This window comes from Fusarium pseudograminearum, chromosome 1 (genome assembly GCF_000303195.2).
Source record: "Fusarium pseudograminearum CS3096 chromosome 1, whole genome shotgun sequence".
Taxonomy (NCBI): Eukaryota; Fungi; Ascomycota; class Sordariomycetes; order Hypocreales; family Nectriaceae; genus Fusarium; species Fusarium pseudograminearum.
The window spans coordinates 3526990-3542197 of record NC_031951.1 but is presented as its reverse complement, the minus strand read 5'-3'; the positions used below and the strand labels follow the sequence as shown (position 1 = coordinate 3542197).

Below are 15208 nucleotides of genomic sequence, written 5' to 3'. Positions count from 1 at the left end.
AAGAATATAGTCTAAGTAGCACAAGTTGGCCTACTAATTTCGTTTCTTATACTTCCAGCGGCCAATTTTCCTGATACCCTGAGTGAGGCCCATGGCCAAGGAGAACAGCCAACAATCTTCGATTTGCGACATTTGAACAGAAATGTATTACTTTTGGCTTTTACGCTATCTTTCTTCCAACATTGCCAACGCCAGTACCCTTAACAGAAACAATAATATCATTCGTATCATCTCCAACATCTCTCAAACCCCAGCTGCTTGCGCCAAATGTCCTCAGGTCTCTCGCGAGAATAACCATCTCCTCGTTTCCAAGCACCTCCCGACCAATTCTGAGGCGGCCAACATCCTCCGAGCCCATGGCCATAAGAATAAGCATGGTCTTTGCCGAAACCTGTGTAGCACAACCACCTTGAGAAATGTTTTCGAGCAGCTGGTAGGCGCATTGCTTGCCAATGTCCTCAGGAACGACACCACCCTGGGCCGGCACAACCACATCTGCCGAGTAGAGAACACCGACAGCGCTTGACTCGGCGACCAAGCTCAGCCCAAATCCAATTCCGAGACGCCTCTTGCTTCCTGCCTTGTCTCCTGTGGGAACTAGGGGTGCCTGGTCGTACTGCGCAGCGATGTGAATGTCGGGCACCAAAGGGTTCAGGACCTCACGGGCTGAGTGGATCATACGAGCGTTGTTGGAAGCAGACACTCCCGTGCAGTATGCGACACCACGGATGCGCTTTATCCGACCGGGGCTTCGGTTGAGATGTAGAGTCTTTGGTAGTCGCACTTGACTCGCGAATCGCAGCTCGACGCAACCACCGCCACCCTTTCCACCAGGCCCAGCGCAGGATCTTTGAAGAACTCTGAGTTCTATACGTGCGGGAGGGATTCCGTAGAGGCCGAAAAGAGGAAGAATAGCTGTTCGGAATGAGTCGACTGAGATGTCGCCAGTCTCGGTGGATGATGTGATGACACCAGGTCCTGTAAATCGAACGTTCATGTGCGCTTTAGAGAAGGGTGCTAGCAAGCACAGGGGCATTAGGAAGTAGGTGACTCCGCGAGTGTTATTGACAGATATGTTGTGGTTGATGACATCTCCATCCGAGGCACCAAAACCAGCGATAGTTCCAGTAATCAGACCAGGGTGATATGTGATGGTTGTACCAGTGTATGAGATCTGCATCGAACTGCCATTGGTGACAGCCTCGAGAAGGCGCAAAAAGGAAATCTCATGAGGAGCGAGACCAGGATTCGTAGGTGACGAGCTTCGGATCTTGGCGATGTGAATCGGTCGACCGGTGAGCGTCGACAAAACCAAACGCTGCGTAAAGGACCGATGTCCTGAGAACTTGAGGAACTCTGGCGCGGAATTCGACATTTTGCTGCTGTCTGGCTGGGTATCTTTGGAGTCGCAATATTTCCAGCTCGTCGCCAAAGTCCAGACAAAAATTAATTTTCTGCCACTAGAAAAGTTGCTGCTTTACGCAAAGGGTAGGCGGTGGGCTGTTCCTCTCCAAATTCTTTTGTAAGTGGCAGATATACAGGCACATCTTATCGATAACCACTAAAAAAGGTTCGCAGTTCGGTCCCTCCAAGCTTCAACTTCACACTGGCGCCCTATGAATTGAAAATTGAGAATGGCGGGCCGACCGCTTTTACGAGAGCTACGAACAAGCAATGAGTCAATATGCAGATCATGTCGACTGGCGATTCGACAACGACCTACACCACGAATGTCAGCAGCATATAGTACCAAATCCATAGCGAAGCATTCGATCGATGATGCTGCAAAACGGAAACCCACCAAATTCGAACTCAAACAGTACATTGACCGAATAAAATCTCTTGGAAACCCCGGCAAGGATGATAAAGAATCGTTCAGCGTGCGATTCTTCGAACAAAACGACAACAAGAGGACAGAGCTTCCGGGCGAAGGAGCTTTTGACGACTCACTGAACGAAGTGGATACATCGGGCTTGAGAGAAGCTCTCTTGGAAATCAAGGACGATATCGGCGGAAAAGACGAAAAGGCGGCTTTCCAAGATGTGGTCGATCAACTGGGCAACGAATGGCATAGAATGAAGTCAGCAGATGATCTGGAAAGAATTATTGCAAAATTGGATGCATATACCGCTGCGATCGATGAGGAAATCGACAAAGAGGGTGCAGATTTACCCAAGGAGATGCTGGAGAGATTGGATTCGGAACTTCCAGGATTGCCTGGACTTGGATCTCTTGGCTCTCGAGTAACAATCCCTCAAATTCCAGAAAAGCCGTGGACGAACAACCAACGGAGGAAGATTTCTCGTCTCAATACCGTTCTGTCTCAAGCCGCCAGGAATTATCGCAGGGGTATCAAGCTTTCAACAAAGACAGTGCAAAGCGTGTACAAAAACTATCACTCAACTAGGCTCTCTCTTGCTCAAGGTTGGAGTCATGTGCCGCTTGAAGTTTGGAATTTGCTATGGAAGATCTTTTCAGTAGATGAATCTGTCAATATCCATCGCCTCTCACACATTGCACTCCTTGCCCGCGACATGAGCGAGGCCAAAGTTACTCTGAGTCCTGCTCAGCAGCTTTTGACGATCGAGGCTGCGTTTGTTGATGGATGGGAGTCGAAGGCGACCGAGAACTGGAAACGATGCATAGGCACGCTGGGCGACCAAAATGCTGAGACATTTCAGGAGTTTTGGGAGCTTGGTGTGAGAATGTACTGTCGTACGGGAGATCTAGACCAGGCGCAGCGCGCCATTGGCAAGCTGATCCAAAACCAATCTGATCCTCGAATTCTGATGCCTATCATCCGGACATGGTCTGAGCTAGGTACGGAAGATGGCAAGGAGAAAGCTTGGGCAGCGTACCGCCAGCTGCGCGAACTTCTGGGTGAGCGCATGGAGCTCGCCGACTACGACCAAGTCATATCGTACTTCCTGACTACACACCAGACCGAGAACGGCTTATACGCTTTCGTTGACATGATGAGCGATGGCAAGATCGACTTGAAGCAGCAAAAACGCCTGCCGTCAGTCGTGGGAAACAAGTTCTTCTTTGGAAAGTGGCTGAAGAGACTGATTGGTGCGGGCGACCTGAACGGAGCCCACAGTGTTGTAGAGTTTATGGGTCAGAAGGGCATCGAGCCGGCTCCTGTTCAACTGAACGGTCTTATTGCAGCATGGCAACGCGCGGGAGGCGTTGAGGATCTTGAGAAGGCGGATAAGATGGCTTGGGGCATGATTGACACTCGAATTGAATTTGTCAAGGCCAGGAAAGAAGCCATGGATTCACAAGATGGACTTCCAGGCAAGAGAAATCCCCAAGCACTACCGCGAGCGACGCTAGAGACCTTCTCGCTGCTAGCAGAGAACTATCGTCTACGAGATTTGCACGGTCGCATCCTCGCGCTCTGGGATGCCTTCCACGAGGCGGAGATGAAGGCCGACTCATTCGTCATCAACCAACTCCTCGAATCCTATATTCAAGCAGGACAGTTCAAAGAAGCCCTGGAGTTATATCAGAAGCTCGTGGTGGAGAAAGGCGTCGAGCCTGATCCTTTTACGTTCAGCGCACTGTGGAAGACCCTTTCTATCAACCGACTACACATCGCAGCTGGTCCTGTCGCTGGCCAGGTCGAGCAAACTCGATCTATGTTTGCCGAGACAATCAAGTTCCAGCACGTCTTTCTGCCTGACGGTATGGACGGGCAGATCGCTCGCAAGATCCTGCACACGTTTCGTCGTATCAAGGATAACGTCGGTCTCGTCGTTGCGTTAACGACCCTTCGAGAGGGGTTTCGCTTCCTCCCTCCCGAGACGCTTGTCCTCGAGATGGTTCTTGAAACGACAAAGTTAGCATGGGATTCCCCCACCCATCGACGCCGTCTTGTGAACGCCAAGCGCGATCTCGATCAAAGTCTTGCCGCTTCGGCCGATGGTGGTGTCTCAAATCTCGAAAACGAGCGTCGTGCTATAGCTCTGTTCGACTACCTGCTGAGGCAGTACTGGCCTGCTGAGGGCGACGAAGCTCACAAGTCAAAGTTGTTCAAAGAGGCGGCGGCGCAGATGGGAGTGTACGATCTGTTGAAAAAGAGTGTAAAACAGTAAGATAGGGGAGCATTATAACGAGCGGTCTTGGAAACTCACGAACCATCTCCCGACGAAAGTGGAATATGTATATTAGCATAGAAAGGGCCATGAAATGCCCGGAATCTTGTATCATAACGAGATACAATGTTATCTCAAGGAGTAACTGATATGGAAAGCCGCATTTGAAGTGTTCATTGTGGTGTGTATTAGTAACGCTCGGCCCCCAGGCTTGTATAAGTTATCACTTCAAACAGTATTCTATCACAATTCACAGTGACTTATACCCTCTTGTCAAATTCTCAGTCCTATTCTCATATTTTCGGGGTGGTGATCTCCCATGTCTTGGATGACATGCCGGATTATCAAGTAGAGGTGGTTCATTGTAGGCACCTTAAAGCAACGACATTCATCTCATGGCCTCCAAGCTGTTTTCCCAGGCCGCATGTTTATCTTGGACTCACTCTTAGGGGGAGCAGACAACTTAACCTACCTAAGCTAAGGATACACAAAATAAAGAGCCTAGAGGTTGGAAAAAGCAAGGGCTTATATAGCCCAGATGGACTTCAAGAAAGGTTTCTAGTGTCTTGCCTGCTTGCATCAAGACAAGTAAGGACATAACAAACAATCAACAGCTACTGATCAATGTCACAAGGTAACCAAGGCAGGCATCATGTCTGCACAACACCCGATACCTATGTGCATTCTGATTTCACATAGACAGCGTCATTTCTTGATGTTTACGAGACATTCTGTGTCTCTTGTTCTTTTCCATTCATCCAAGAAGCCGAGCTATCCACCGGCTTCACTAAGCCAGCAATGGTTGAATGTTAAAGCATATTTACAAGCACCGTTCCCAGGCGCCCAAAACCAAAACCCGTTCCCAGCCACCCTTGAACAGGACATGAACAAACATCGTACATATATATGTACGTATATTGGGGGCGCAGACTCATACAATCCATGCAAGTGGACGACACATTCTCTTCTCCGTTTCTGGAAAGAAAAGAACACAAGATAAGCCAAGCAAACCGTACAACTGTCATCCGGTTATCCCCCTTGCTTTTACAATCGACAAACTCTTCATGCAGCTTTTGTTTTATTTATTTGATTTACCTCCAGGCCCCTTGACTGAGTGAGAGAAGGCCAGCGACGCAATCCATATCGGGCTTCTTGCTGGGGCTGACCGAGCCCCGCATGAATTTCTCAACCTCATTCTCTCTAGAGGGCATAGCTGACTTCATTGTGTCCTCGAAAATCTCCAATCCTTCTTTTATAATGGACCGGGGGCGAGCGGGGGCAGTGTTCGCGCGGTTGGCGAGTAGGTTTGGGCTTTTCTGCTCCTGGAGAACCCGACCGATGCGTCGAGGGTTCTCGCCAACGGGCTTAGGGGCAGGCGGCTGAGGTCGACGGTGAAAAGGATCAGGGGAGCTATGATCCTCGTCAGGGCTCAAGTTCTCCTTGTCTGAATCACCGCCTGTTGGAGAGACCAACATGGAAACCTTTACCTTGCCATACTCCCTATCAGCCTTTCGAAGTTCTTCCAGTTCCGTTCCCAGTAGTGAGATACTTGACCCAGTGGAATCCAATCTAGCCTTCTTGGCCTGGTGAGGCCGCTGCTGGGGTTTCGTCATGGGAGCATTGCGCTTAGCTGGGCTTGGCTGCTGGGTAGTTCCGCCCAGGGACCGAAGAATATTGATAGCTGCAATCGCCGATCCGTTCGACTCGTGTTCGGCCTGGGCTGTCAGCTCATCACGATTCTCTGCATCCGCGCAGGACTCCCAGGCGTGCACGTTACGAGACCGACCTCGCATAAACCTAGGAGGAGGCAAGCTGTTGGTAAGCGCCGTGATAGGAGGAAGAGTGATCGATGGAACCGCGCTATGGCTACGCTGCAGGCTCCGTTGCCGCACCTGGGGCAGGCTTGGCGTGGTTGAAGATGGTCGAGGAGGCATTTCACGGGATGGAGAGCCTTGGTTGGAGACTAGCTCAGCCTTGCCTTCTAAGGACATCGATAGGCGAACCTTGGACTGGCTCTGTGGATAAGAGGAACCTTCAGACGTGCACGAGGAAGGAGGGAAATGGTCATATCTGCGTTGGTCAGCCTATGGTTGCGGACAATTGTAGCAAGTATAACATACCTGAAGGAGTCATCCCCGCTACGGCTCATAGCGGGTGGGGTGGAGAAAGAACTGGGCGCAGAGTTCCAACGGTTGGCGAGATAGCCAACGTTACTAGAGATGGAGCTGGACAAAGAATGGGAAGCACCGTGAGCACTGTGGGAGAGAGTAGGATCGATACGGTTGGGAGTGACATCGGGGAAGCGATAATCGCGGTCCCGGGGGATGGAAACCGGGGTGCTATTTAAGAGATCTGAATGAGTTCGTGGCATGGAGGGAGTCTGGTCGAAAGGTCGAGGTGCAGAGATATGATCCGCATATCGAGATCCAGTAGGATCGGTTACTGGGAATGCCTTTTCTGACCTGCTAGGCGTAGTGGTGTTGACGATAGGATCGGACGGTATCACGTTCATGCCTCCAAATTGGAGAGCGGCAACCTCTTGTGGTGATAGGGGACGTGCCTTGCGGCGGTCGTTTTGTCTTCGGTTCTGGAACCAAATCTGAAGGAGAGGATGATGTCAATTTCGTGGTTCCAAAAAATCAATTTCGCAAAACGCGTAAAGAGCCAGCGCGGGAGAGCATAGAGTTTCCAACGTCGACCGTTGATTGGGATTGTCATACCTGGACTTCTTTTTCGTTCAATGACACGCGCTGGACGATATCCAGGCGCGCTTGCTTGTCGGGTTTGGGATTGCTGCTGTACGCCTCTTCGAGAATCATTTTGTCCTTGGCCCTGCACGACGCAATCGAAACAAAATTAGCTCAGCTCCTTAGATAGCATTTGTCCACCGTGAAAATCAAGTTGACCATGACGTGAAACATACACCGTGCGTTTTCTCTTTCCCTTGGGATGTTTCTCGGAATCGGGTGCGGACATGCTTGAATTGCCAGTGGCATCTGCCAGAGGAGGGAGGCTCTGGGGCGTGACGGCGATATCGTGTTGACTCGGGGCCGATGCAGCGTGTCTGTCGGGGGTAGCGGCGACGAAGGATTTGTTGTTGGGGACGGCCATGATTGCGGATAGGAGGGGAGGGTGATGGAGATGGCCTTATTGATGATGGTGCAGACACATTACTGGATGAAGAACTGGCGAGGCGATTTGTCTGGTGGTCGTTTGTCTCGCGGGAGGAGGAAGGATCACGATATTAGCAACAGAGTAAACAGCTATACTGTACAGAAGAATATAATAGAAAAAAAAAGAGTTTGGTTAGTGGGAGCCTTAGAGGTCTGGGCGATAAGAAGAAGATGGAGAAGTGAAGGAGAGAAAGAAGAAGAACAAAACGAGGTTGTCGTTGAGTTTGAGTAGAGTCGAGATGGAGAGGAGCGACGTGTAGTTAGGGCGTGCTTCTAAAACGAGGCGACCCAGCCTAGGAAGGTATCGTCCCTTCAGTTCCTTTCCAAGGCCCTTGCGCTGCACTTCCCCTCCTGGGTCCCCCATTTGTCTTGGGCGCTTGTGCCTCCGCGTAAACCTTGTAAACGCGCCCCCCTGTTCGTGGCACCTGCTAGCACTGGCAGGGTAAAATCCCAGTAAACAACAAAAAAAAAACGCTACGAGCCCAAACCAACCTCCTCTACCGACTTTCAGATCTACTAGATTACGTCTTTGGAGATTACCTAGTAGGCAGCTCTAGCTTTCCCGCCTTGTTCTTTTATTTTAATGGATGGCGTATTATCCGAAAACGCGGTATTGATCCCCAGTTGACCAGCGCGTTGTCTCACCGTGACTTGACTTTTGGTTCCATGATCATTTAAGCTTTCATATAAAATGTCTTGCTCGAGAGACTCGATGTACCTATGATATTAGCCTGACACTGAAAACGCTGACGGGTCCCCTACAATTCATCTATGGATGGATGCATGACAATGTTTTCCCCCTTTCGTTTTTGCATCCCCGCAACAGTATTGGATAACAAAAGACGCGCTACAGTGTGTTAGTAACTTTTGGGTAGAAGCAAATCATCACAAACGCGTTGAATGCCATACTAACCAACTAGGCATAACTCTATTTTAATATGTTTCATAGCATGGTCAATTTGTTAAATGTTTGTCCTGACATGCAATGCGTCACTGCCCAGGGGGGACAGATAGAGCGTTGAAAGAGTTTTTCGCAGAAACTTGCTCGACGGTTCTACTGTATATGCGGCTAGACAACCAGGTGCATAAACCATGCATGCAGAAGAATTCGGCCACAATCTAGCTCGGGGCAAGCTTTTCATTCCAGTTTCTTCCAGTTGATCAGACTACTGGCCAACTGTGAAGAGACAAAACAGCACCGCACAGCATAGTCTAGCTAGATACCTACATGGTTTACTCAAATCTTGCTCCATTCCCTTGTTTCTCAAATATCATCTCCTACCGCCTTTGCCCCACGCTTAGGACGTATCTAGTCAATTAACAAACGGTGTTAGCGATCCTGGGGACCATCTTGTGGTCAATTGACACCCCTGTTTCATTAAGTGGCTGCATGCGCCAGTACAGATACGCAGGGGTGTCATGTCCGCCATCCATGATCCATCCATCCATCTCAGTTCAGTTCAGTTCAGTGTTTTTAATAGCCACTTTATTTTACCTAAACAAATAAATAAACCGCCAAGCCTATCTAATCTCGCTCTCTCTCTTTTAAAGTCCATCTCCCATGAGCACGGATCCCGGTGCGCAGTCCTTTAAGTGTCATTCCTACCAAAGTCCGTGTTCCGGACTAGATTATCGAGATTAAAATATCTTCGAATTCATTTATTGTTCTTTTTTCTTTCCTTTTCACAACACCTGGAATCCTATTCGTCTGCACGTCCAGTCTCGTATAAGTTATGGATCCATCCATCCATCCATCCATCCATCCATGCCATGTTTGTATCTTGTTTTGATGGGTCCTCAAAAAGCGCGTCTCACGTATTTATGTATGGGCTGCTACATCAACAAGAAACAACAGCTGGAAATGTCTTTCTTTTTCCTTATTGACAACGAACGCGCTTTGCATGCACAAAGTGGAGGACGACACCCTTATCCATGTAGATTGTCAAACCACTAAGGCATGATCGTCAAAACCTAGTCTACTGTTCTGCCGTCTCGACTTTAAACCCGATTACTAACGAAACTATCTATATGATGAAACCATGTGATGCTGCGACCAAAATAAACAACTCTCAAACTCATTGGTCTATTTTATACGATCATCTCGGTTGCGATAAAAATACCAAAACGTAGGTTCACTACGACTACCAACCTAAAGGTTAATGAGGTCCCAGTCTAAGAAACATCTATAACCCATGTCATGTTCATACCCCTTGCCCCGGAGCAGAGAGGGAACATCATTCTTGATATCAGCTGCCTAATCACATTTGCACAATAACGTTAGAGTCTCGCGACACCCGGCGTGACCATCTCAGAGCGGTCTTGTAAACACAACCTTTGGCAAGTGATACACCACACATTCTACACTCATTTGCACCTGTACATTGGTTGCCCTCCCACGAGCCTGGCTTGTGAATGTCTTCAGCGCCAAGTCATTAGAATCCCGGGCGACCCCTGAGTTCGATAAGATACAGATCGAATGTAAAATCTCGATAGATGTGTTATCATAATTATAGAAATACAAGTCAAGCACTAGCAGCATAACTTTATCTGCTTGTCTTAGAAGGCTCTTGATATCCAAACCCACGAATTGGCCTGATTTTGCATAACTATCTGCAAAAGGATCTGGCCAGATTCCCCGTCATACAACTGCATACTATGCTTGCTGCTGCCATTCTATCATATCTCCTGTAGTAGATACGTATACATATATGCACCCTTCCCGAGATAAACTTTTTTCTTTCTTTTTTTCATTCGTTTGCAAACCAGGTGCAGGCTGCAGAATGGCTGCCCTTGCCCTTCTGGCCGCCGCAGAAGAGACCGGCAGAATGCATTTGATCGCCATGACAGTTGTCGAATCAAAGATGACAATTGAACCTATCTTATTGTGTTACCTGCAACATACCAAATCAGTGTATTCGGGAGGCCAGGGTAGCACAACGCTTTGTTGGGAGTCGAGCCTCAAGGTATCAGAAAAATTGGCCACTGGACGCACAAGAGACGACATCAGTGGGTCAACTTATACTACTTAGACTAACGCTTTTTAGGTTATTTATTTTTGTAACCTAAGAGTTCGGAGGCCAGCTTTTATGTTACATACCTACTACATAGTCGAGGTGGCTGCAACGTGAACACCCCTGGCAACATTGGCTTAGATGCCACTCACTACACAGACAATATTATGTGTTCATCTTCGGACCAATCTCATGTGTATGTGTGCATCTCCCTTGGCTTTGATCACAGAAACACTACTATCCTGGCCGTTGTCTTATATCACCAATATACATAGTACATATAATACATCACATCGATGGAAAAACACGATACATCCATCAAAGGGTCAAAGTTTGCTGTCTTAGCCAAGCCACGCAAACTTGGCCCTGTTTATTGTTTTGGTGGAGGAAGTCTAGCTAAACTAAATAAGACACTGCTCTTTGCAGTGCACCGTCCCTTGTAACCCCCAAAGAGAGGCGTGGCGGCCAGTCTTTTTGTGCCGCCCCATAATCACGCTGCTGTAAACTCCAGGACTTCCGTCCTGTACTCATAAATGGTCGTTCCGGCTGCCTATGTGCCATCCTCAAACACTGCCCAATGCACCGTTCCTTGGACACTTGGCAGCATCCTCCTCAACGAAGTTTTTCCATGAACGCACGAGTCATTTACAGATCGTCGTCGGAAAGCTCACCAGGCAGAGGCATGGCGGCGGCCTCGTCCATCTCCTTGCGGTACTCTTCCAGGAGCTTCTCGTCGACCTGGGCAGTGGGGGGAGCCAAAGCGGGAGCAGCAACGAACTCCTGTTGAACTGATTAGTATTCCGAATTCGAATAGACAAAGAGAAATCATCTTACAAGCTGAGGGTTGCCGACAAGCTTGCGGGCGAGCCAGAGGAAGGGCTTCTCGAAGTTGTAGTTGGACTTGGCGGAGATATCGTAGTACTGGAGGTTCTTCTTTCGGTGGAAAGTGATGGTCTTGGCCTTGACCTTGCGCTCCTTGACATCGACCTTGTTACCACAGAGAACAATGGGGATGTTCTCGCAAACTCGGACGAGATCACCTGTATGGAGTTGTTAATCGCGGGTTTGATGATATCATGGCGGGGTGCAACTTACGGTGCCAGTTGGGGACGTTCTTGTAGGTGATACGGGAGGTAACATCGAACATGATGATACCGCACTGGCCGTTAATGTAGTAACCGTCACGGAGACCACCGAACTTCTCCTGACCGGCGGTATCCCAGACATCGAACTGGATCTGACCGAAGTTCTTTGATTTAAATTAGTACCCCGCATAGGCCAACGTGGGGTCGCAAGACTTACGGTGGTGAAGCCAAGAGGGTGAACCTCGACACCGAGGGTGGCCATGTACTTCTTCTCGAACTCACCAGTCAAGTGGCGCTTGACGAAGGTGGTCTATCGTAAAACAAAATGTCAGTCGGTGCTGCAGTTTTTGATGGGCGGTCGCTCCATGTCTCTCGAGATTCGGTTCAACTTGGCGGAGTAGAGCTCGGCGGTCGTCGAAGAAAAATCGCAAAAGAGGATGTTGCGTCATGGGATCCTACACACCTTTCCGGTACCACCGTCACCGACAAGCACGAGCTTGAAGGTAGGGGTCTGCTGCTCAGCCATTTTGATGGTTGTGTCTGTGGTGTTGTAGCGACAGGCGCGAAAGACGTAAACAAGCGGGGTGCTGAGAGAGGCCTGGGTTAGCTTCTGTTGAGCGAGCGGTCGGCAAGAGCGCAAGAGGGCTCGGTTCGAATACGGTGAGATAGGATGATGGGGTATCAGGTGAGATGGATGGACGTCGAGGTGAAGCAGCGGCGAGGGGGACTGGATCCTAAATACCTGGAAAAAAGCGTTGCTTGATGGTGGGTATCTTGATTGACGAACTTTCAAGAGGTCAACCTGAAGGATGTTTTGAGAGGCGGCGGGGGACTTTTGGGCAGGGAAGGACCTCAAGCGAAAAATTCAGTCGCCCCTACCTACCTCTTGGTGGGTAGGCTGCACGTGATGCCGGCCATTCAGTACGTCGCATTCTCATGCTGGCTGCCAGTGATCCACTCATTAACCAAGGACTGCCATCATCAGCCCGACACCGTCACCGCTCTGAGCCCGAGATTCCGCTCTTGTCATTGGGCACCGTTGACTTTTTTTTGGTCCTCTACGTCTTTCCCGGTCTGTTCGTTAGTAGTCTTTGCTCCGCTGGCTGTGCGTCGCGCTGTCTAGTACCAAGTCATGCCTGGCCCTGCTTCTTTGTCCATCATTTTTCTTCACCCAGGTAATCCCAGAGGCATCAGAAAACTTGGTCACTGGAAATATAAGAGACGAAATTGCTAAGTCAGTTTATGCTATTTAGACTAGACTTTTACCTTGTTTATTTTTGTTTATTTATGCACCCTGAAGCTCAGAGGCCAACTTTTCTATAACTCACTAGCTTTGTTACATAGGCATGTACCATGCTGCCACCCGAGATCGTGGATCGGGCGAGCTGCCTTGCCTATCTTGCTTGTATCAAAAGGGTTATTCAGCATGACCAGACAACCCCTAGGTGGCTCTAGGTAACCATTGCCGTCCGATGAACCTTGAGCTTTCATTGGAGAATATCACCAGCTGGAACTCGACTGTGCCTAATTATTAAGTTTTGTTGGGTGTTTACTTATTAGTCATCGACACATGCATGTTTTTCTGGATATATCGTTGTCTCAGGCTCTCATGATACATCACGCCAAGTCCGCAAATGTCTCAACAGTTGCCTAGACAATTTTATAAATGCTTTGTAACTATCCTATCAAGTGGACAGTAGACAAGTTAACCCCCAGGCTTTCGGGTATAAAGGTAATAGCCTAAAAGTCTTATCTGAATCGCATAAACGGACTTACTGATTTCGTCTCTTCTGCCTCCAGTTGCTTACTCTTCTGATACCATGAGGCCATCTCACCCGAGTTTGCACCAGTTATTGAATGTTGACATGCCTGCCTGTTGGCTACAGGATAACGTGCCCAATCTACCTACTTTAGTCAGCAGACATGAGGTTCGAAATATCCGATCTTGCTTGGGCTGAATGTTCCTCAAATGGCCAATTTCGAACTGCATGCCTCCCATCTTGAGGGTGCTGCCTACAGCTTGGCACTACAGTGAAAGAAGATACCAGCTAACAACTCATATAAAATAAATAGCCAAATGGCGGGTCGAATGACATAAAGGACTGAACTAAAGCATTCGACCCCTCAGACGAGCACTCATACTGGATACATTGGCACAGTAAGTTGGAATCAGCACGGAACGAAAGTAGGACAATCGGTATAAGTCCTCCAATGAAGAGGCAAGGTTTCATTTCCTGCTTGTAATTTCGTTTCGTCAAGGGAGTATAATTCTAATCACCAAATTTTGATTGAGGACCTCCTCTCTACACTGTAAGTCGGATAAGGCTTTTGCCACGGCGGCTGTTCTTGCTGTGTTGCTGTTACACATGATCCTGTATGACCTGCCATGATGCATGATGTGGCCATGGCCTGATCACCCTTCGAAATTATAGGGGAAGAATATGACAGCCCAACATGCCACGACCACCCCAATCCTTTCTGGGTGTCAGAGTCAATCGTAACTCCTGTCGTTCGGCCACACCATCTGCTCGTGACACTCTGATGAAAACGTTGCTCTATGTGATGTTAGCTGACTTGATTTCATTGATCGTCACTGAACCACAACTCACTCCTTCGTTACCCTGCACGCATTCTATAACCTTCCTCAGATTGTCGTGATTGGCCCGATTGACATAGCCAAAGTTACGGATCTCATCTCCAGATTTCAGACCAGCACTCTCTGCAGGGCCTCCTAGAGCTACAGTGTTGACTTTCGCGAAAGGGGGATCCAAAGGTGCAGAAACAGAGTCTGGCAAGACCGATTGAGAGTTGCGTTGACCGGCAACCGGTACTACATCGTTCTCGTCAAGACTGGCGAAGTGGTCGTGAAGGTACTTCTCAATACGAGCCATCAAAGCCTTATAGTCGTTTCGTAGACGAATAATGCGAGCTCTTGTAGTTCGGACTAAATGTGTTAGTGGGCGAGCAGAAGTGTCTATCAAGAGTAATACTTTGGGCAACATCGATGTCCGCGCGAGGGAATCCATCACTCGTCAGCAGGGAAGTATTCATATCTACTCCATGCTATAATTGTATCAGCATAGTAAAATATGTGCCATGGAGTAGTTTGTAAATACCGAATCAAGAACGCCTCCAAGAGCCTTGAGTTCGGCCTCAACATCGTCTTTCTTTCGCTGCAATTCAGCAAAGCTCAGATGCCCCGCATCGCCATTAGTGACAGAGGCAGTGGTTTCCCCGGAGGGTACAGTCGGAGCGTGAAGATTTTCCATCTCGAAAGGTCTGAGAAGAGAAGAAAATATTAAAGTGAGAAGTGCTGCGTTGCCGGATATGAGTAGAAGAGTCGAATGTGATCTTTGTTTCACAGCAGGCTGCTATGAGTGACGTGCCTTAGACGGAGTTAGGTTGTGCTGGGTAGAGGTAGACACAGGCGGTTTGCATAAAGGCCGATACGATTTAGTGGTCAATATAAATGTTAGATCACTCTTAGTGTTCATGTAGCCTAAGAGTAGCCTAATAATTTCGTCTGGATTGCTTTAAGTCTCTATTATTTTGCTACCTACCCACCTGGGAGAGCTTTCAGGACTCTTCAGTGCGACCACCCGCTATAAGTGATCCATGTGCTACCTACAAGCAACTGGCTTTCTTAGAGCGGTGGAAAACTCGAGAAACAAACTGTAAGTATACTAAATAAATGTTCTAAGTCTAGATCTAAAGAGGCATATAGAATAAACTATTTCATTTCCTGAGCAAGCATCACTAAGTATTCTATGTCGAAGGGCCTCCCATGCTCCAAGCTATTGGGCCTGGAGAGCTAGAGAGGTAGTCGTACTATACTACTACTA

At 48.5% G+C, this 15208-nt stretch overlaps 5 protein-coding genes across 5 annotated transcripts, besides 3 other annotated features; 1 reads left to right on the top strand and 4 right to left on the bottom strand.

The window, feature by feature from the left end:
- Nucleotides 1-160: 160 nt before the first annotated feature.
- Nucleotides 161-1375, bottom strand: FPSE_09058 (uncharacterized protein; the record flags this gene model as incomplete). The annotated part of the gene is made up of 1 exon (XM_009262175.1): nucleotides 161-1375. One exon carries the CDS (start codon nucleotides 1373-1375, stop codon nucleotides 161-163), a length of 1215 nt encoding a protein of 404 aa, XP_009260450.1.
- Nucleotides 1376-1634: 259 nt separating this feature from the next.
- On the top strand, nucleotides 1635-4097 carry FPSE_09057 (uncharacterized protein; the record flags this gene model as incomplete). The annotated part of the gene is made up of 1 exon (XM_009262174.1): nucleotides 1635-4097. One exon carries the CDS (start codon nucleotides 1635-1637, stop codon nucleotides 4095-4097), a length of 2463 nt encoding a protein of 820 aa, XP_009260449.1.
- Nucleotides 4098-5188: 1091 nt separating this feature from the next.
- FPSE_09056 (uncharacterized protein) lies at nucleotides 5189-7208 on the bottom strand (the record flags this gene model as incomplete). The annotated part of the gene is made up of 4 exons (XM_009262173.1): nucleotides 5189-6167; nucleotides 6218-6696; nucleotides 6818-6929; nucleotides 7021-7208. 4 exons carry the CDS (start codon nucleotides 7206-7208, stop codon nucleotides 5189-5191), a joined length of 1758 nt encoding a protein of 585 aa, XP_009260448.1.
- A 224-nt stretch (nucleotides 7209-7432) lies between these two features.
- Nucleotides 7433-7482: a repeat region.
- A 1238-nt stretch (nucleotides 7483-8720) lies between these two features.
- Nucleotides 8721-8740: a microsatellite.
- A 267-nt stretch (nucleotides 8741-9007) lies between these two features.
- Nucleotides 9008-9037: a microsatellite.
- Nucleotides 9038-10926: 1889 nt separating this feature from the next.
- FPSE_09055 (uncharacterized protein) lies at nucleotides 10927-11892 on the bottom strand (the record flags this gene model as incomplete). The annotated part of the gene is made up of 5 exons (XM_009262172.1): nucleotides 10927-11061; nucleotides 11116-11321; nucleotides 11377-11530; nucleotides 11584-11676; nucleotides 11830-11892. 5 exons carry the CDS (start codon nucleotides 11890-11892, stop codon nucleotides 10927-10929), a joined length of 651 nt encoding a protein of 216 aa, XP_009260447.1.
- A 1900-nt stretch (nucleotides 11893-13792) lies between these two features.
- Nucleotides 13793-14635, bottom strand: FPSE_09054 (uncharacterized protein; the record flags this gene model as incomplete). Its single annotated transcript, XM_009262171.1, has 4 exons — nucleotides 13793-13921; nucleotides 13976-14310; nucleotides 14357-14429; nucleotides 14483-14635. The coding sequence occupies 4 exons, from the start codon at nucleotides 14633-14635 to the stop codon at nucleotides 13793-13795; spliced, it is 690 nt and encodes a 229-aa protein (XP_009260446.1).
- Nucleotides 14636-15208: the final 573 nt, after the last annotated feature.